We start from the raw sequence: 20775 nt of genomic DNA on the forward strand, positions 1-20775 counted from the left end.
GCTGTTTGGGATGAGCACAGCCCTTAATTCTTTGAAGGGAGTTGTGCAGTTGCACTGCAACACTTAAAATAATTGTTGCAGCTGTAATGTGTAACCCACATGTTTTAAAACTAGAAAGATACAAAGACATGGAACGCTTCCATTCCACTGTGACACAGCTATGCCCTTAAGCAGAGGCTGAAGGAAGCTGTACCTTTCTAAGTCCTTACTGTCTGCTGAGTGGTCTTTAACCAACTTATCTTAAGCTGCATAAAGCTGTTGAAATAAGCATTACTTTTTGCTCCCAGCTCAGGGCTGTGCTGTAGAAACATTTATTGCAGAACAAGTGTCAGAACTGATGTGGGTTAACTGCCGCATAGGAGACACTGGAAGGCAGGAACTGAAGACTGCTGTTCACATGGAGAAGCCATGTAGCGGTGTTCCTCATAGGCATCTCTGATCACTTCCCAACCCAAAGAGAAATGGAATGGGAGCCTTCAGTCACCATAAAAGCAGCTTAAGAGAAACACCAAGAGCTGGTTTGGAAGTCGTTTCTTATCAGGCAGATGACATCAGGCCTTACTGCATTAATTAGAGACTTGTCCTTCCAGTGTTCCTGTCGCTATGCTTTAGTTACAGCATTAGCTGAGTGAGCTGTGTGAAGGTCAGCACTGTGCCTGAATACCAACGTATCCATTGTTACTCTCTGGAAAGACCGCAGGTACCATTTTCCAGATGGAAGTCACAATAACAACTCCAGGAAGTCAGAAATGTTGCTATGGATTTTATTTTGAGTCACGCTACCAGGGAACATGCCTGTCAGTAACCATCTGTAACTCTCATTCAGTACTCCTTCAAACAAATCCAGCCCACCAGCTTCCAGATTACCACTGCCCTCCTTCCAAGTCCACTTCAGACAAAACCACCTGCCAACCTACCCACACCAACTACAGCATCTACACGAGGAATACATGGCAGAGTGACACTTGTGACAGTATTAGCACTTAAAGGTTTTTACTCGGTGCACAGAACCGCAACGCCGCGTTCGTAGAAGCTACGAGGATCTTCCTTGGTCGCGATTTCAAAGTCAACCGTGAAAATCAGATCGGCACGAGTGAAGTTCAGATAAACAGGTAATGTCACCTGGGGAGGAACACCCAGAGTTACACAGGGCAGCTGAAGACAGGAAGAAGTTTCTGTACCACTTTGTGATAACTCAACGTTCAACATACGCAACCAGTACCCGGGTATAACAAGATAACTTCTAAAGGACAGCCTTCTTTATGGCTCAAATACAGGATTAATGTTTTCTGGATCCTGCCCCCCTGTTACCTAACTACACAGAAAGACCCAGCTCCATGCTGAGCCTTCCGGGGTGAGGCTGCAACTTTGCTACCTCTGATACCGAGAGTGTCAGTAAAGGAACAACTGCCTGTGGTGTCAGAAAAAAGGCAGCAATAGTGCTTTAGCACAGTAATTCCTGCTGTCCAGCTATGAGAGGACCTAATTAGGAGATCTATTTTTTTAATTATTTTCATCAATACTTACAACATTTGCTTTTTTATCAGCATTTGTCTGCTTGATCCAACGAAGCTGTGTAATAGGTAATACAGTTGAAATAGCGTTTGAAAGTGACAGCTTGTTGTTGCTGCATGTAGCTCCTTGAAGCTTCAGGCCTGTAAATTGAAACACACATGAGCCTTTTTATATCCACAGTCTCCCTCTGTACTGTTTGAGGGCTGTGACGTTAATACATCAAGGTCTGCAAGAATATGTTTTAAACCATGGCTGTTCAGGTAAGAGCAGTAAGTACTGCATGCCCCAAAGAGAGAAGTTGTGACAGATAACTCTACAGAATGCTGCTTAAATATACACACCTGAGTCCTGACATTTATTACCATGATAAAATATAACAATTTTGGAAGGTGTCAGCTCCTTCTTGCAGTGATACGCCTTTCTCACGGGACGCGGCCCATTTCAAACCTGCACCTTCTGAAAGTATTATGGAACAGGTACCCCTCTTGTTTCCAGAGTGAGCTTTACCTGTGACTCCAAAGCTGCACGCATCCAGCACGGCGTTCTGCGTGGTTGTAACGTTGACCTCAAGGCAGAGCTCCTCAAGGGACCAGCTGTTCGCCTGCGCAACGTACTGCCGGGTAGCAGTGATGTATGCCTCTGGTACAAACAGGCCTCCGAGGCACACGTGGATGTTCTAATGGAGGAGGGAAGAGGAATAAATGTTACAATTTCCACTCTGCTGGAGCACTGTGTAACTGCTGAGTTTTTTTCCTGTAAGTCTGTTAGGTGTCAGTGTAAAGATACTGCTTTTCCCTCTGATCTACGTGTTAATCTGCTGCCCACATTATTCTGGTATCAACAGATACTTAGCAGCACTTACAAGGACATTTATGAAAAACTGACTGTAGCTATTCTGCCTAAGGAGCCTCTAAGAAGTCCTGGTATGAGGACTCCATAAAGCACTTGTGCACCTAAATCCAGATATGACCTCAAGATGATATCAGCACAAAATACCTTCAGTTCTTTTGCTCCACCAGAAGCAGCTGCCTGGGAAATGTTCTGCAGCTGTTTGATGCGTTCACTGAAGTCAGACACCCACTGAATCACAGTCATTCCAGCTGGCACTGTGTAATGAGACCAGCTGCGAGGCAAGATACCTATGGAAAATGTGATTAAAATCAAGATTTGTGTGCTACTTTCACACTATCCATTTTTCTCAGGAAGTAAAAGGTATCATTAGAAATGCAAGTTTACCTACAGTCTTGAAAGAGAAGCTCAGAAATGTCAAGAAATTAATAGAAGTTTTTATTAGGAGCAATATTACTCACTTGGTGCTGTAATTAACTTTGGTCTATTGCCATTTGGAGACTGAAAGAACATCAACATTTCAGCTTAGAAATTAAGCTGCTAACGTAAACTATCTGAAGAAGTGTAAAATTACTGACCCCAACTTGAAGTCCCAAATTAAACTAATTGCATTTCTCTGCTCAACTCAAAAGGGAGGCCTGTCCCAAGGGGTAAAGCCAATCCCAGCTTTCCTGCAGTTTCTTTTGTAAGCTACTGAGCTTTACAGCCTCTAACTTACAGAGTACCACGGTCAAACAGCATGGGGAGACGCCAGTTTTAATAACCATACCTTTTACCAGTTCATTTATGAGCGTACGCAGGTAGTTGGTTTGTTTCTTCTTCCCTTCACACACTTGTACCACATCTGCAAGGTCCTGGCGCACATCCTGAAGCAGCTTAGCTCCCATTTTCACCTCTCTCTCAAAGAACCGGAACAGCGGATCCTGATCATCAGAACATTTGAAGTAAGTTGCAGATCTTGTTGGAATATTGCTAGTAGAAGACTTCTAGTTGAGCAGTGAATGCAGACTGTGCTGCAACTCCTTCAAATCGATTCTGGACTGCTTTTGATCAGCAACAGAAGGTTCTCACGTGCTGTCCCACAGTAAGCCTTCCGAGCAGCTCATTCCAGAGCTGAAGCTTAGGTTACAACTGTCCAGACCCCATGAGTTTCCTTCTGAAACGCATGCTACTGCTCAGCAGAAGCTGCTGCCCTTATATTCCCTCACTATCACTAACTTTTAACATTAATTTGTGTGCACTAGCTGTAAAGGCAGTATCACAAGCAGCAGCCAGTGTGCTACAAGAACAAAAGGATTCTTGCTACTTAATCACAAAGAAGCTTCAGAAGCATTTCCTGTGTTTTAAGGAATTCCCTAAAAACAGAGCCAAATTCTAAGAGCTTCAAGAGACTCAGTGGGGCGTGGTGTAGCTGAGGCAGTGACAATCAGCACTGACACAAGTTCTGCAGTCCCAGGGAACAGCTTAATTGGTGGTTCCTGAAGTCACAGTGCACTTTCTCCAATGCATCAGAACTTGTACGGTTCCTCAGTTCACATTAGACAAAACTTAACTCTTACCTTGATGTTTTCCACAGTCCGCTTCAGATGATTTAGAGTTTGTGGGATAAGGTGAAGCCAGTTAGAAGCTGTGGTATGCAGTGTTCTCATCCAGGCTGGGCGACCATCTGATGTAGAATCAGTTCTTGTCTTCTTCTCAGTTTCTGCATAAGCTAGATCATCTTCATCCTCCAGCATCTGCATTTTCAGCATTTTACTGATCATATCTATGCCTAGAACACAGAAAAAGTACAGTGCCAATCAGAAAAGCATTGGCATTGAGATGAAAACATCCCACCACGTGCAAGAACCAGGACTTATTTCTCTCCAGCTGTAGACCTAAGACTCTCAACTGTCAGCTGCATGGGGTTCTGGGGCTGACAATAAGTTCTCCAGAATCAGGATGGGCACTTGACATCTGGAAGGCTGCATGCAAGCAGCTTCTGAATTCACAAGCTTCTTGGCAGCTTGTGGAGTGCTGAAGCACTTGCCTTGCAGAAGTTAAACCAACTATGCTAGGGGAAAGCTGACGTTATACTCCTCATCAGGACTCGCATTTCTCATCTGCTTTTCAGTTACACTGCTGGCCTTCTAATCTACGTAAGGCACAGCTGAAGTTCTGTTTTTACCTTGCGTGGTGAGAAGAACTTTTTCTGCATTATTTGGCAGGCCAAGCCACGATGGCGTTTGAGTATCTGGCAGCATCTCAACCCACTGGACAAATTCTTCACGTCTGCAAGTAACAATTTTGGTTAGAAGGCCTTCCCTTATTAGAATGGCAAAGTAATTATTTGCCCAAGACAAATGTTGGCACAGCTGAACACCAACACAAAGAGAGATGAGGGTTAAGTTTTAGTTAAGAAATACACGGAAGTTTGGATGGGGAAAATGATACCTGATTCCATCTGGCATCTGAATGTCTTTGTGTCCATCAACTTTGCAAGCCAGTTTGAACTCGCTGTCAAAACTCAGAGTAGTGAACAGACGTTCCAGGAAAGTGTTCAACAAACGCTGATCAAATTCATTATCGATGCGGCCTCCGTAGATGGACTGCGCCATCAGCGTCTTCAGGGCAGACCAGGGGATTTTATCAGGTGAAATGTTCTGGCGGCCCTGTAAGTAAAATGCACTGCTGTGAGCAGGAAACCGTCCTCCTCACCTCTCCTCTGACAGAGGAATCATACTCAGCGTGAATCATTAAACTGCCAGCAGATTATTTAAGCCTGCTCACCTAAGAAGCTCAAGGTTTCCATAACTGGAGAAGTTAGGTCATCTAAATAAATACCTACACCGAGGGCTCAGGATTACTTGCCTTTGCAGTGTCATCCAGCCATGTATCTACTGTGTCACAGGCAGACCTCAGGTCAGATTCTCCAAATTCATACTTCTTGGACCAACCCAATGGAGCATAGCGTAAACGCTCTTGGATAATGGCATGGAACCAGGCAAGCAGGAAATACAAACGAGCACGTTCATTTGGAGACTAGGAAGTAGAGGTGGGGAAAAAAAAAGCTTATTACCTGAGTGAACTGATCAAGAACAAAGCCTGCTAAAAGGCTAGGGAGTAGCAGATTTAGAACTTGACTGCTACCAAAACTGAGTATGTCCTATCAGAAGATGGAGCAACTACGTTCCTTCTGCATAAACAAGACATTCTACGTGCATCTCAGAAGCTGAGGTTTTCCCATCTTTCTGAAGCACAGTTCCAACAAATGCATTCTGACCTTTCCATTTCATCCACAGAAGCCACAGCCTTACCTTGCACATTCTAGATACTGGAATGCTACTGAAAGTCCTCAGCATGTTTGCCTTTACGCCAGGAGGAGGTTCAAACACAAAGATTCGGCCAGCACGTAACAAATTCACTGGGACCTAGAAGAGAAAAGATCAACAAGCTCAAACCCAACTCCTTCAGCCTTCACTACATTAAATCCCTCTAGTAGCACTAGTGTTAGAATCAAAACCTCATTCTCAGCACACACACTGAGTTCTGCCTTTCTTTGGGAAGGTGGGGTCATCAGTGGAAGGAATTAGATCAAGTTTTCAGGTACAATTAAATTACCAAAACCAAATCCCAGCAGTGTGTATTCTCCTTTTGCTAACGAAGAGAGGCAGTCCTAAGAAATCCCTCCCTGGGTAGCATTCTTGGTTCTGCAAGCCAGTTACTCTACCAAAACATCAAATTTCAGATCAGCATTACCTTTGGATTGATCTCCATGGTAAGGAAGAGTCTGAAGCAAGCATGGGGTTGCAGGGAGTGCAACTTCTTTTCCAGCTGCATGAGCCAGCCAGGAGCCAGGTGAACATTCTTCAGCATTACCCACCTATGAAGTTTGAAATAGAATGTTTTTATTTAGTATACAGCTCACGTATCCTGGTTACTATCACAAGAGTAACAGAATCTGATATAATTGCTACAGGTCGTCCTCCATCTTTAAACCCTTTATTTATACAGGATCAGTTCCTACTGTAAATGGGCTACCTATCCAGTTCTGCAGCTACAACCTACCTCTCCGCCTGAAAATACTCAATTTATGCACAGCTGTTCAATTTATTGTAAATTTCAGCTCAGAAGATTAGATATTTTCTTTAGTTTTGTCTGCTCTACTCTCACTCCAGCCTCCCTGTCTGGAGGAATTCTAGCTAAAAAAATAGATGGAACATACCTTCCGGATTTCACTGCTGTGTTTATTGCTTTATCTGCTTGGTTAAATCCTTCAGCAGAACCTGGAAGAGAGACAGTTGCTAAAGCTCTTACTGCTAACAATTTTACTTATGCTTAGATAAGAAAATGTTAAGTCCTTACCAATAGCAATGGAAGTTATCTGTGTATTCTGCTCAGCTGCAAGATCTTCAACGTGACCACTGGCATCGTAACCAGGCACTGAACACATCAGCACAGGGGTGTTAGGTTTCACCTGTTGTACAAGAATTTTAAGATGAAGCAGTCACTGCGTGAACACATGAATGCATGTAGCTCAGTCTTTCCTCCTTCTGGCCAGGTGAAGTCATTATGTTATCTCTATTTTCCTTTTAACAAGGAAAACAATCCACTCTTCATACCACAGGCAGAAGGGGAAGAAACGTTCAGTGAACAAGCTGACTCGCTATGGAACTCACATGAAGCGGCACAGAGCATCACCTCAGGATTTTTTCCTTCCATAAACAGGGAACGTACCTCAGTATCTACAATGTGTGTCAGATCTAAAGGCTGCTCCATAATGGACATGAAAGACTCTCCAAGATTTGTTGAAACGAATGTATGCGCCATTGCCAACAGGCGATCCGGACGGAAGGCCTGGATCAGAAGCAGGCGGTGAATGGCCTGTCCAATAGGAGCTGGAGAGGGGAGACAGAATTAGGTGGACAGGTAAGAACACCAACCCCGAGCACCATTTCAATCCTCCATTCTGTTTTTCCTATCTCACTCCAAACACTGCTGCAACATATTAATGGAGTGCTTATACTCCATGTTGACAGTAAGAAGAAATGTTCCAGCTTTGTTGTTTGTCTTCTGTGACATTTTAACTACTTCCTCAATTTCTCAGGCTGCAAGCCTTTTAAAAGCCAGCTTGGTACGATGCTTCTACAGAAATGCTACCTGTTCACAGAACCTATGGTCTAGAATTGCCATGATGCAATTTGAAACTTTCAGGGACAACAGATCTCTTCCCATTATCTCAATCCTCAAAAATGTATCAAACTTGGAGCTTTTTAGACTCTGCTTCCTAGAAGTGGAAGTGTCAATCACAGAACAGGGAGCACAAACCAAGTACAGCAACAGCTGCCTACAGACGTGCTTTTTTTCTTTACTGAAAACAGACCAAGTTTCTTCTACAGTCCCAAGTCTGTGATTTTCTCATTCCAGCTGTATTTTAGGATTTCTACGTAGACTAAAGTCAGGGCAGTAGGACTGGTGTGGACAGTAGTGCAACTGAACTTACTTGCAGGTTTTTCTTCAGTCCAAAGGTATGGAACAGTCTGCTCTGGTGAACTGCTATCCAGCCAGATACAGAACTGCTGTATTGAAAGAAAAGGCAAAGTACTTAGGGAAATGGCAAGGGAATGGAGTTTCACACCATCAGAAGTGAGCTGTGTGGTGTGGGCCCTGCTCATGATGCAACAGAGATCTTCAATTTCAGCCTTACAATCTAAATTTAATGGACTGTAATACTGAGCTACTTATAGGCTTTTGGTAAGAAACAAAAGACAGCTACAGTAAAGCTGAGCTTGACAGAGGCCAAGCTCAACTAGCCTTTCATTTGCAAAATCTCTTGTATATAAAAAATATAATATTATTAATACTATTTTAAAGTGTTACTAAGTAGTTAAGTGTTTGAGCTACTGAAGATACAGACATATTTTGGAACATGCAGTTTCACAGTTACTGTGAACACTGATGTGTTCTCAGAACACTTGGGTCATATCTTTGAAAAAAGGAGCACATTGTTCAGCAGCTGAGCACTGTCCAAGTTTACTCATGTCTTAAAACACAAGAGCTCATAATAACAATGTAAGGATGGCTAGCTGTATTCCCCACTAATGCATAATTATCACAGAATAGTGATACAGTAAGAAAGACGCACAGTATCACAGTTTCTGTCTGCAAAATTAGATGAACAAGAAGATGAATAAGCTGCTTCCAAAGCTCAGTGATGAGCAATGCTGGTATTTACAAATCAAATGTCGTAGCTTGAATACAAATGAAGTAAATCCATTAATTTCTACAAAGACCACAACTAGCTAGACTGTAAGGCTTCCTTTCTTATACTAGGAGAACCTGTAGCTCTTGAATCAGAAACCTAAAAAGCTTAGCCAAGTAGCAGGGTGCAGAAAAACACCATAGCTAACTTACCTCATCAGCTTGAACTTTAGCAACAAGGTCCTTGAAGGCAGGAAGGCAGCTCAACCTCATCATTGCTTCTGTCTGCTCTACAGTCAAACCGTTGATTTTGGGGAGAGATGCAGTGTTTAGAACAATCTCCTTTCCCCTCAAGAAGTGCTGGAATTCTGCATCATATGTAGGCTCCCTATGTTAAGGGAACAGAAAACTTTAGCTCAATGTTGCCTTAAAAACATCCCTCCCTTTTTCAAGTGAAATAAGAAAACATTTACCCAATAGTGCCTTTCAGTTTAATCCGCGCCAACAACATAGCAAATGTTATATGATCCTGATGCAGCATGCCACGAGCTACTCTATTGAAAGCCACCTATTAAGAAAAAAAAGGTGAACTCAGTAGCATCAGGAGCTTTGAACTCTGACTTTCAAAGATTATTAGAGTATATCTACTCTGTAAAATACTGAACCTGGAAGAGATCCTTTGTGATAATTGAGAGACGCTGAGTATGGTCTGTGATTCCCTTCAGATTTGGGTTCTCATACAAGACGTTGTGATAGATGTCCAAGAAAAACTGGAGAGAGTACTGGTACAGGAAATGTATCTGAAACACAAAAGGGTTTGTCTTCCTCTCTAGAATCCAGCTGGTTTTGTCAATCAATGGCTTATGCCAAAAACTGCAACACTGCATTGGGACTGGAATTAGGCAGTACCAAATCAGCTTTGAGTAGTACTTAAATGGTGTTTCTGGTAGGAAGAGCTCATCCTACCTGTTTCAGTGACTCCATAGTAAAGTAGATACTGCTGCATGCTGTAGAAAGAGGCAAGTACTGCTGCGAAACAGTCTCCACCTCCTGCATGACAATATCAGTCTCCTCTACTTTTCTAGTAACCTCTGCTGCTTCCTTCTTCAGGTTCTCAAGAGTAGTAATGATGGTGTCATCATCCAGGATACGTCCCTTCACTTCATTGAGCGCCTGTAGTAGGGACTTTTCTAACTGACGCAAGCGCAGCTGAAATTCACCTTAATTAGAAGAGAAATTAAGTTACATACTGTAAAGGTGTGGTAGTTTTCAAGGATTAAATTTTGCTGGGGCAAAACCAAGGGCATCTCCTATAATAGTATTCAACCAGGTATGTCTACAGATAAAAGTTACACAACTGTATTCTTTTAGAACAAGAGGAAGTTACTCTGACTTCGGTCATCATACCCTGAAGCTTGAGGAGGTCTGAGCGTTTCTCATCAACGTCTGGTCTTTCAGCTTTCAGGACTTCATTCAGACACTGGCTCTGTAAGCTGCTGCGAGTTACTGTGAAATTCACAAATGTAACACGAGAGCAGAGGTCCGGTGGGAATTCAACCTACCACAAGGAACATGGAAAACTTTCTCAGCTCATGCACATATCATTTATACCAACAAGAGAGCTCTGAATTTTGCTTACTGTTGGATCTCTGGTGGAGAGGAAGATAACAAAGGATGGTGACAAATCAATATCTTGGTCTCCCAGAGTAATAAGAACTCTGCCTCCAGTTCTTCGGACTTCACGATTCAGAACAGGATTCAGAACTGGATCATAGCTCTCCACATCCTAAAAGCAGAGATGTGTTACAGAGACTCAGTTACTCAAGTGTCTCTAGCTAAAAATCCTGATCCAACTAAGGCTAATGCTCTGGTAGCAGTCAATATACAGCTAGTTTGGTGTACAGATCACATTCAGAAGATTTCCATCTGCAGCTGAGCTACAGAAGCTCAGAGTCTAAGCTACTGCTATAAAAGGCCTCAGCAGAGGAGCACGAGTTAATAGCCTAGCTGCATCACTTTAAATGCCTAATAGGTCCTATTCTGAGCAGCACTGCTGATCTCATCTGTGAGCTAACATGTTTTCCCATTTCTGTGCTAAGAAACAAAAATCTCAGAAGTGAAAGCCAGCCATTCAACTTCTTTGTATTACTGACATTTCTTCCTGCCACTCAGAACAGATCACTTCTGGATAGCTACACATATCAGCCATTGCTAACTATGACTAGAGACAGCATATGGGATGATAAAGGGAACAGACTCCAAATCCAAAATGAATGAGAATACAAAAAGATCACCTGAAAATAAAAGGATCTGACCTTAATAAGGCAATAAAAGAAAAAAAAAAGGAAATGGCTTCTTTTGACTGCTTATCTTGTTAAATGTATTCTTCTCAGAACCAATACTTCACATACTCTATACTGATTTAAGTAACACCTTGAAAATTCTGTTATTTGCATCTTACTAACAGAAAGACTGCAAACCTTTTAGTAAACAGGGAACGATTAAGAACTGTAAGCAGTTTCTACATGATCATGGAACTAACCTGAACCAGAAGCGGGTTACCAAATCTCAAGGCACTTTCCAAGTTCTTCCTGAAAGCATCATCCAAGAAACTAGTGCGAGTTATCTTACGGTCTTTGTATTCATTCATGATAAACTCTGTAGCTTGCCCAGAGGGATCAATGATCAGTGGATACCTAAGTTAACACAAACACACTTGCATTATTTGAGTTTCGACCGCAAACAACCTCTAAGCAGTTTTTTGAATTCACGTGCTTTGATAGAGTTACTGTGAATTCTCTAATGGGTACAAAAGCTTGCCTGCTGTGAGAACAGCTTTAGAATTCTGAATCTTAGAGTGAAATACCTATTAAACCGCTTGAGCATGATGGCATTCTCAGTGCACAGGTCATCTGCGGGGAGAGAACTTGCTTGCCAGCGAAGCCGCTCATCCGCGTTGGAAAGGTACTCTGTCCTGGCAATGTCTGTTCGGAACTGCAAGAAGTACACACCATCAGTATCTGGCCAGACACCGTGAAGACATTTGCAGTAAGTATAGCTCGGCAAAGGTAAACTTCTCCATTAGTCCCATTCTTTACTTAGGAATCTTGAAACTTCTTTACCTGTTACAGGAAACTGACTTAAGATTAAGATGTCACAATGCAGTCTTTACCTGGATATTTGCTTGCTGCAAATGGTGAGACCATGTAGTGAACAAGTTCTGACGCATCTGCTGATCGAAGTAACCAGCATAAGCAATGAAAGCTCCTGAAAGTAAGCAGTCTCCTGCAATAGTGGACATCTGGTTCTTGAAGGTTTCACTTGTCTTCTCCCATCTTTCACGTTCAGCAGAAAGACTCTTCAGAAGAGCTGTACTACGGTTTACCTTGAAGTAAGCAAAGCAGTCTCGTTAAATGATATATTATTATGGTATTGAATGTTTCAAGGAACGTTACTTACACTGATTCAAGATCCAAATTAAATATATAAACTCAGAATTCAATTGTATTTGTGTGTGTGCACTCCAGTGTTTACTTATTATGTTGGTGTTCAACTCTTATCTTGAAAAGTTTAAGTACTGGCACAGTAGCTATGTGCTAGTGGTTAGATCAAATAAATTGAGAAACTCCTGCAAAAAATGTGAAGCTACGCTACCTCCACAGCTGTTTTCTGAAGGTTTCAGCCTACTTTAAGGCAGGTATAAATTGTCTTGTTATTTAGCTGGCAACGAGTTGGATATTTCTAACTCCAGCCATGTTTCAGAAGCTTAAGAAGCTTCATGAGTCCCAGTGATTAAGCAGATAGCTCAGATTCATGGTCAAGAGGAAGCAGTTCAGCTTAATTTTGAAGAATGGTACAATTTCTGACTATCAAAGGTGAAAGAATGGAAAGGTATCTAAGGTCTTACTTTTGCTTCTACAGCAGCCAAGTCTGCCTTAATAGCCTGAGCTTCTGAAATCAGTACAGCATATTCTTCTTTGTAACGAGCAATGCTGGCCTCAAGATCGCGAATCATCTGCTCCACTTCGTTTGCTTTCTGTTGGTTATCTTTGGCATCATCCTCCAGCTTCTGCAGTTCGTTGCGTAGAGGTTCCACTCTTTTCAACATATCAGCATAGTTAAGCTGTTAACAATAAATAGGTTTTTTGTACTTTCCATGTTAAAATGTGTTCAGAACCCCAGCATTCAGGTATACACTACCAATTTCATCTTTTCAAGCTGAAGTATTTGCAGTCCACAAATGACTAATAGCTCCTTAACAGAAACTTAAGACTGTCTGATAGTCCTTAGGGCTTTAGTTTAATCCAAGTCCCAGCACAAATCCATTTGCTTTTTACAGTGTACTTTTGCTGTTCTGTAGATTCACAAGAAGTTGTCTAAAAAGGCTGAGGCCACAGTTGGTTATAATGCAACAGTTTTACAGAAATATTTAATCATTCATGCCCATACTGAGCTCATCTGTCTTTCCTAGTGAAGAATCCAGTACAGCCAAGCCACAAAACAGCGAGGACAGGACCTACTGGATAGACTGAAGTTAAGTCAAGTCAGCAGGTGAGTAAAGCTACCTTAGGTAACTCAGTGTGAGTGCACTTTCCCAGAAGCCTATTTATTTGGGGGTTGGACTACATGACCTCCAGATGTCCCTTCCAACCCCTACAATTCTGTAGGATTCTAGTATTGAAAGGTCTGTCTAAAAGACTTTAACAGAACTGTTTGTGAACGTGCCCCACTGTGAAACAAGACAGGGACAGCAGAAGTTTTCAAAGGATTGCAGTGCATTTTCCAGCATTTGTCTCACTGAAAGCTCAAAAGAAAAAAATGTTTTACAGAAAGGATCATTGTTCACTGTAAATCTAATGTTTCTTGGTGCAAAAAGTCTATCTCTGGCACAGTGTTACAGAGCCCATAAACTTTCATATGAATATTCTCTCAGTGCATTTGCTTATCTGGAACGGCCAAATTCAGAGCCTCCAGACCCTGCCACACACCTCCATGCTCACCCTTCACCTTGTATTTCTGTTCCCACAGCACCAACTTTACCTGTGCAATTGCCCATTTCACCATTGGCCCACAGGCCAGAGATGCTCTGTTTACTATTTCGTAGTTGTAACTTGGATTTGACAAGTAGTTTTTCTTCATCTTCTCCCGGATGGCATCACTGCAAGAGGAAAGTTTATAGAGACAGCATGAGTCCCCAGCAGTCAGCACACAGGTATTCTGAGTGTGGTCTGCCTTCTGCAATTGACAAGAACAGTTCCTAACAGTTTTGGTGACTGGCAACTTCTATTTTCCATTAGTTTAAACTGTATCGGAAATTATAGCTTATGAGTGCTAAAAGGGTATTAAACAAACTCCCCATACCAGCTAATCCCAAACCTCTGAACTCTGCTCAATGGATCACAGAATAATTTGGGGCTGCAAGGGAATCTGGGAGGTCTCATCTGACCTCTTGCTCCGACTCAGGGGCAGCTACATCAGCCTGAGCAACCTGGCCTGTCACTGCTGGAAGCCTAGTTTAAAACACTAACGTGACTTTGGTTGGACAGCAGCACAATTATTTGGAATTATGCCCTGAAGTTATTCAACAGCAACTGTTTTGACCCACTTTGTGTGGTGTGCGTCTTTGCCATATAATCAGTTCTCCGTAACAAGTGCAGGAGTCTCAAAAGAAGCCAAGTACAACAAAAACAATTACAAAGAGGAAAAATTCCATTAAGACTTCCCACGTCCTTGTGAACAGTTTTGTCACACAAGACACTCTCGCAGTATACCTGATTTCCTCAGCAGAGAAGTTAACAATAGTTGGAATGAAGTTCTCTCTCATGATGATGGAACGTATTTGTTTCCAGTCAGTTGTGCTTTCGCCCAGAAGCAGGCAGATGGACTCCAGTGCTAGCTTCACTGCTGCAGGTGGATTAGCCATAGAACGGACCTCTACCAGGTGCTGCTTCTTTATTGACTTCACAGCTGCCCAGTGCCAGAAAGATGATGAACGTTGACAGGGAGGGGAAAATGAACTGTTAGCAGAGTTCTGTTAAAAGACTCGAATCTGTGTCAAAAGGCTTCAAGCTTTTCAAAGGAAGCTGAGGCAGCAGATAAAACACTCAAAACTCCTGTATCACAGGACAAACTTAACTTGACAACAGGCCACAGGCAACTTATTCTTGTCTCCAAATGACTTAACTAAAGCTTTATCACAAGGAATATTTTTTTCTACCCTGTTTTATGAAATTAAAGAGTTTGCTTGCATACTGACTATACCATTAAAAAGCATCAGCAGCCTTTCTGATTATGAGCTTTCTTCACGGATGCAGACTAACTAAAGCTGGCGTACTACTAGAAGTTAAGCCACAAGCCATCAGCATCAAATATCAGATCAGTGCTACAAGCAACACGAAATCAGAGCTCAAATAGTAGGAATTTCTCCAGCAGTGTTCAGCTCTGCATTAGATGCCCACATCTTCATTAGCCACGACCAACTCAGATCACACCAAAGCACATTACCACAGATTTCAGTACTAGATCCCACCCCATACTGTGCTGACATACCATTCTGTGCTTCAATGACAGCAGGCTCCACCTTGTCAAGATCTTCTTTCACACTCATCTGCTTGTCTGCAATGACCTCCTGCTGTTTGTGCAGCTGCTCCTGAATCTCCTGGCTCATGACCTAGGTGAAAGTTTCACAGACAAAACGCTGCTTTTTAGAAAGTGAACTTCCTCAAGAACTCCTCTACATGCTTTTGTTACAAACAAGAGTATTTACTGCGCACAAGAGAGTTAACAAAGAGTTTTACCTTTTTCTTCTCAGCCTCCTGCTGATCTTTCACCATCTTTTTCAACTTGTCGTTGGCTGCTGCATTCTTCACTTCCAGCTCCTGACTCTTTATTCTTAGGTCACGCCGCAACTCTTCCACCTGAGACAGATTGTCAGATGGGAGAATTCAGATTAAACAGATCTATTTAATCACCCCAAGCTTTACAAAGAGCAAGGTTTTAAAGATACGTACCTGATCAACTGTTTCCTTGATTTTTCTAAGGCCAACATTCAAGTGCATTTGCTGTTCCTCTAACTCACTTCGTTTCTCATTGAACAAGTTGGCGTAATGGTTGATGAAATCCAGATAGTGGCGTGGTGTGATTGCCATGGTTCTGCCTCCTCGTTTTGCCAGACGAGCATTAGCCTTCAGGAAAGAAGGAACTTCTGATCATTGATTGGTTTTAAACATATTCAAATGCTAAATTCCATGCTTTTTAGGAAAATGGTGCGTGATGCTGAGGCCTGCAGAACAACATAAGTTAAGCAATATGAACGTACCTGATGAAGAGTCTGATGAACAAACACACAACTATTAACAATAGCTTCCCTGTGTGATGGTGGCTGTGGCAGCTTATCATACACAACTGGCATGTAATCGGGCACAATATAATTAGGTTTCTCAAGATCCATTTTGCTTGTGAACTCTTTGCCAACTTGGTACAGTGCCTCAGTTGACCAATCTCCAAACCAGTTCAAAACACATCTGAAATACAAAATATTGATGAAGGATTCCCAAAAAACACCGTTCTCGTATTATTCAAAATATCCATTCAAATACACAGCAATTACCTGTTGAAGAGGGCAGGAGAGGTAGCTGCCCTGTCCTTCAGGCCCTCAGAAGATGGATTCATAGTGAACACAACATGGAGATTGCGAATAACTTGGCTGGTGAACCATTTGTAGAGTTCTTCATGTGAATCTAACATTAAACCTTCCTTCTGTGCTCCTTCTTTACACTGAGTCATGAGGGTGGCATATTCATCTCCTTCAAACAGACCAGGAACCTAATTCAAAAGACAATTTTGTAGTAGATTACAGTTGTAAAAAGATGCTTTAAGTGCTTACTCTAAATATCCTTACCTCTCCGTTGGCTAGGAGAGTGTTCATCCTCTCCAGGAATCCAGAATCCAACACATTTGACTCATCCATTATGAAAGCTATTTTTTCATTCTTACAGCCAGAACGTCTCAAAACTGTCCTAAGGTCTTCATCAAAATCTTCACCTGTATATTTTCTGTGAACCTGGAAAGATTTAACATTTGTTATTAACATTTCCTTTCAGAATTTTTTTTAGAGGAAAGGACTTATGAGGTATGTTTGAACTGACTGTTTTTGTCAAGTGAAACTAGCATACCAACCTTAATTTGATAAACACTCAAACCGTTCATCCAGGCAACGAATCTTGAAAGTGTTGTTTTCCCTGCTCCACTGACTCCAATGAGCAATAAGTGGCCCTGTGGCTGACGGAAGATTCTGGAAAAAGAACATAACCCAGCAGGATTGGTCAAGTGTTCCTGCGTATCTAAACTTCAGGTAAGCACCAAAACCTGAATCACGTCTCTAGCTAGAATCCTGCTATGTACAGGCCAAAAGTAGATCATCTATGGAAAAGAATGAGATCAGGCTCCTTTGTGAGCCTGGCTACTCTGCTCTAGAAAAAGTCTCTTAATATGATGTACATGAAACAGCAATAGAAGTCTCAACTTACCGGTCAATTCTTAATACATGATCCAAGACTTCATTAAACAGAACAAGTGGTACATCAAGTTCTTCTTCATAAAAGACTTTAAGCCTAGCTTTTACATAGTCTCTTAATTCTTCTTGATCCACTGGAATATAATCCTAGAAGAATCAGTCAATAGAATTTAAGATTAAGTTTATTTTGCTCAGGGGATCAATTTTTTACTCGATGAAAGCAAAATTAGAGTATCTAATATAGCAATCCCTTAACAGAAGCCTAAGAATGCTGTGCTCATTTAACTCACACAAGGGCACGGCCAGAGCTTAAACTGCCACTGATAGTGGCATATGGTTTGAACACTTTATCTACTGGACCTGTAAGCTTTAGCCGTCAGTCACCAGAGACTTAGAAGTAGACTTGATCTCCCTTACTCCCCCATTCAAAAAGCTTTTCTTAAGCTTTTGTTATTGGTCACAGAGAAGGGTACCAGATTAGAATGACTCATGACTTGATGCAGCAATATTTCTTCAGATTGCCCAGCCGTATCTATCTATTCATACTGTGAGAGCAACAGTCCACCATAAAATTTACAATGTCAGGGTTGGTCAAAGGTCATCTCTTATCCAAAAGATTCCATAAGCAGTAGCTGCAGGCAACTTTCTGGAAGTTTCTAGAGAAGCATCATTTAAAACTGCTTTTTATGTGCTATGGTAGACCTTCCTACAGTAAGAAGAGCATCTAGGACAGCATTCCTAGAATAACAACTACTAACTCTGTGGTCATCTACTTCAGGTAATCATAGACAGGACTTCTCAAGAGACCAGCATAATAAAATGGAAGACACAAATAATCACGTTAATATAGCATAAGAGCTGCATCAGTTAATTGCTCCCAACCTATTTTATTATTATTTATCACCTTGGACAGCCAGTTGCTGTATAAGATAGGTCTGCTCATAGCTTTTTCCTTGTCAATGTTGGGGAAGTGTTTCAGAGCAACCATATCAATGTTCTCGTCAGTCCAGCGTCTCTCCTCATCTTCTACAAGTCTGGAACAAGAAAAAAATACCATGACTAAAAATCCTCTGTAGTGGAAGGATATAGTCACTTCATGCAGCAGTGCTATCATCAAAGTGCTTCCGTTCTGCATCTACTGTTCAGAAGAGTGCTAAACTGAAGGACAGTAGCCCAGCTACTTTAAGTGAAGCACAATTCAGTTTTCTAATGCGAGCTGGCACAGAGTGGGAAAAATTCATACTGCACTGTTGGTTAAAAATTTCACTCTCCCCCACCTCATGTTTCTTACCTGTCCTGGAAGAGACGTAATGCTTCATGGGCCCAAATCCTGATAAGGCCTTCAACTGGCAAGGTTTCTAGTGGTCTTAATGCTTCAAATATGCCTCTCACCCATCGAGTCATTTCACGAGGTGAATAGATGTAGTGTGGCTGCGTGTCTTGAGTGAATCTCTCCTAAAAACCCAAAGGTCTATTAGTTCTCTGTCCCTCTATGTGTATATATACATACATATATATACACATGATATATATAACAGTTACTTCATCTCAAAATCGTGCCATACTTCCACAGGCCTTGAGTTACCACATATTACTTCATTTAGCCACATTCAGAAGCTTTCACCAGAAACCAAGTAATTAGTTGAGTAGTTGTACATGTATCATACATATGAAAGGCAAACAATTGCATGTTAAAGTGATCATAACAAAAAAAAAGTAGAGAAATTAGAATTCAGGGTTGTAGTCAGCAAGTTACCTGAGACATCGTGTAGAATTCAACCATAGCAGCAGTGAGAGGTTCTGCATACGTGCGGAGTGATGGGATCAGCCTTAGCATTGCACGATTGAATGTTCCATATATCTGAGTAAGTGAAGCTGGTCCAGGATAGTCCACGTAAACAACAGGAACATGTCGTAAAAATCTGAAAGATGACCACATTAAGTAGTATGGTAGGTCAAGTTACAGACTCTACTATTTTACTTGTTTTTCTGCCAAGTTAAATCACTGCTTGATAAAAAATTTGCAACAGTAACTGCTGTTGATCAAGGTGGACCCATAGCAATACGGACCAAAAAGCATCCTGCACTTCAGTCAGGTTACTCAAAAACAAGGCCACTGACAGTGAGAATAAGAACCAACTAGTAGTTACCTTCAAAAGTGAAGAATACAACTTAAGCAGAGCTAGTATTAAACAAGAATATTAAGAATGGATTCCACAGTCATTGGTTCAATTTTGACCCTGCTATTCTATAGCTACATAGAGTTGTTTACCAGATGTATTACCTGTGTGAGAGAGGTTTTCTTCCAGGATCAGTAGGGGGATTACATGCGCCAACAAACTGAATTCTCTCCAGTTTCACCCATGTCTGATCTGACGTACGGTAGAATCCTCCATGTTCCACCATCTGGAAAAAAAACCAACAAAGCAAAACCAAAGTCAGTAGTATATCACTAAGTTCCTGTGAAGACAATTGTTATGATACAGATGACTACAAGGGAAGACAAACCTGCCTAATGAAGGATATGACTCTCTGCGTGCCATACTTATCCATATCTGGCAAGTTGATTTCATCGCAGAACAGCACCAGCCACTTTCCTAACTGCACAGGAGCCAGCACCACTCCATTAGGTGTACGCCTGTACTCACAGTAGTGATCAAAAGTTTTCAAGAGAAGTTCTGGAGTAGTAGCACTAGAAAAGTTGAGTCCAACCACCTTAAAAATAGCAAGGAGAAGATAATTTATGTTAGACTACGCTACAGCAGTGCATCCTGCCCAACCTTGTGATTTGAGTATCACAGCTTTATATCACTCTTTTTCCACCTAAATACTCTCAGGGATGAGAGCTATTCTTAAGAATACATTACTACAAGTTCTTCAGTACTAAATAGAGATATGTTCCTGCACTTAGTGATGCCAGATAGGAAGCACCACTGAATCCCAGCTAGGAAATCGCTTCAGTACTAAATCAAGACGAATTTCACCTTGAAGGAGATCTGCATCTTGTTGCTACTCACACACACACCTGTGACTACACACACTCCTGCATACCTCCATATCAGGCAGGGCTCTGAGAGCACTGAAGAGGGTCATGGTCTTTCCAGAACCTGGTGGGCCACAGAGTACCAGAGGTTTGTGTTCTGCCAGCCAGGTATACAGCAGTGCTTCATGGCGAACTGTATCTAGGGTTGGTACTACGACATCAGGAGCTGCCACTTTGTGTGTCTCAACTTCAATCTGAGGAACCTTGGTTTGCCATGGCACCCACTCACCCGTAATAGATACCTATGAATACAAAAATGCCATTAGAACTCAGAACAAGAATGTAGTTCAACCTCAGTTAAAATATACGTGGGTTTCTGAACCACAGAATAGCTTGTGGCATTGAACTTAGTGTGATTATGGGAAAATGCAGCTTAGACCACTGTGGAAAGCCAGAAACTGTAAAACTTAAGACAACCTACTGTTTTATTCTCCAACTTCACATCCAGAATCTAAAACAAGCTTCTAAGACTACAAAGCAGCAACACTTGCTAAGAGAAGTTTTACCTCATAGTCGATTATAGGTATGTTGGGTGCAGTTGGAAGTGGCACAGTGGTAATTCTCCTGATGTATTCCCCAAGCTCTGCTCTCATTTTCAGACGGCTGTCTCCAGAGAGTGACCAGAGTATTGCATAGACCAAGTACCTCTGAAGGAAGCAGCAAAAGAAGCCAT

The 20775-nt window shown here is 41.8% G+C and overlaps 1 protein-coding gene across 1 annotated transcript in view; it reads right to left on the reverse strand.

The window, feature by feature from the left end:
• Positions 1-874: 874 nt before the first annotated feature.
• Positions 875-20775, reverse strand: part of DYNC1H1 (dynein cytoplasmic 1 heavy chain 1) — a 40072-nt gene continuing 20171 nt past the window's right edge. The window contains exons 37-78 of the mRNA XM_065749767.1: positions 20609-20749; positions 20111-20344; positions 19568-19774; positions 19344-19465; positions 18816-18981; positions 18351-18514; positions 17964-18093; positions 17073-17206; positions 16723-16837; positions 16445-16606; positions 16154-16368; positions 15863-16067; positions 15555-15728; positions 15342-15461; positions 15094-15214; positions 14316-14511; positions 13585-13702; positions 12452-12667; positions 11717-11929; positions 11411-11538; positions 11087-11240; positions 10184-10330; positions 9952-10102; positions 9511-9764; positions 9210-9344; positions 9018-9112; positions 8758-8932; positions 7847-7922; positions 7081-7241; positions 6709-6820; positions 6569-6629; positions 6103-6226; positions 5661-5774; positions 5215-5385; positions 4798-5015; positions 4532-4635; positions 3924-4135; positions 3134-3287; positions 2512-2654; positions 2023-2191; positions 1528-1655; positions 875-1122 (exon numbers count right to left, since the gene is read on the reverse strand). Of these exons, the coding sequence (XP_065605839.1) occupies positions 994-1122; positions 1528-1655; positions 2023-2191; positions 2512-2654; positions 3134-3287; positions 3924-4135; positions 4532-4635; positions 4798-5015; positions 5215-5385; positions 5661-5774; positions 6103-6226; positions 6569-6629; positions 6709-6820; positions 7081-7241; positions 7847-7922; positions 8758-8932; positions 9018-9112; positions 9210-9344; positions 9511-9764; positions 9952-10102; positions 10184-10330; positions 11087-11240; positions 11411-11538; positions 11717-11929; positions 12452-12667; positions 13585-13702; positions 14316-14511; positions 15094-15214; positions 15342-15461; positions 15555-15728; positions 15863-16067; positions 16154-16368; positions 16445-16606; positions 16723-16837; positions 17073-17206; positions 17964-18093; positions 18351-18514; positions 18816-18981; positions 19344-19465; positions 19568-19774; positions 20111-20344; positions 20609-20749 (6468 nt within the window). The 3' untranslated portion in view covers positions 875-993. The remainder of the gene's footprint in view (positions 1123-1527; positions 1656-2022; positions 2192-2511; positions 2655-3133; positions 3288-3923; positions 4136-4531; positions 4636-4797; positions 5016-5214; positions 5386-5660; positions 5775-6102; positions 6227-6568; positions 6630-6708; positions 6821-7080; positions 7242-7846; positions 7923-8757; positions 8933-9017; positions 9113-9209; positions 9345-9510; positions 9765-9951; positions 10103-10183; positions 10331-11086; positions 11241-11410; positions 11539-11716; positions 11930-12451; positions 12668-13584; positions 13703-14315; positions 14512-15093; positions 15215-15341; positions 15462-15554; positions 15729-15862; positions 16068-16153; positions 16369-16444; positions 16607-16722; positions 16838-17072; positions 17207-17963; positions 18094-18350; positions 18515-18815; positions 18982-19343; positions 19466-19567; positions 19775-20110; positions 20345-20608; positions 20750-20775) is intronic.

The sequence above is a fragment of the Cyrtonyx montezumae genome, unplaced genomic scaffold (genome assembly GCF_038088225.1).
Source record: "Cyrtonyx montezumae isolate F1298 unplaced genomic scaffold, pur_monq_1.0 scaffold_10, whole genome shotgun sequence".
Classification (NCBI taxonomy): Eukaryota; Metazoa; Chordata; class Aves; order Galliformes; family Odontophoridae; genus Cyrtonyx; species Cyrtonyx montezumae.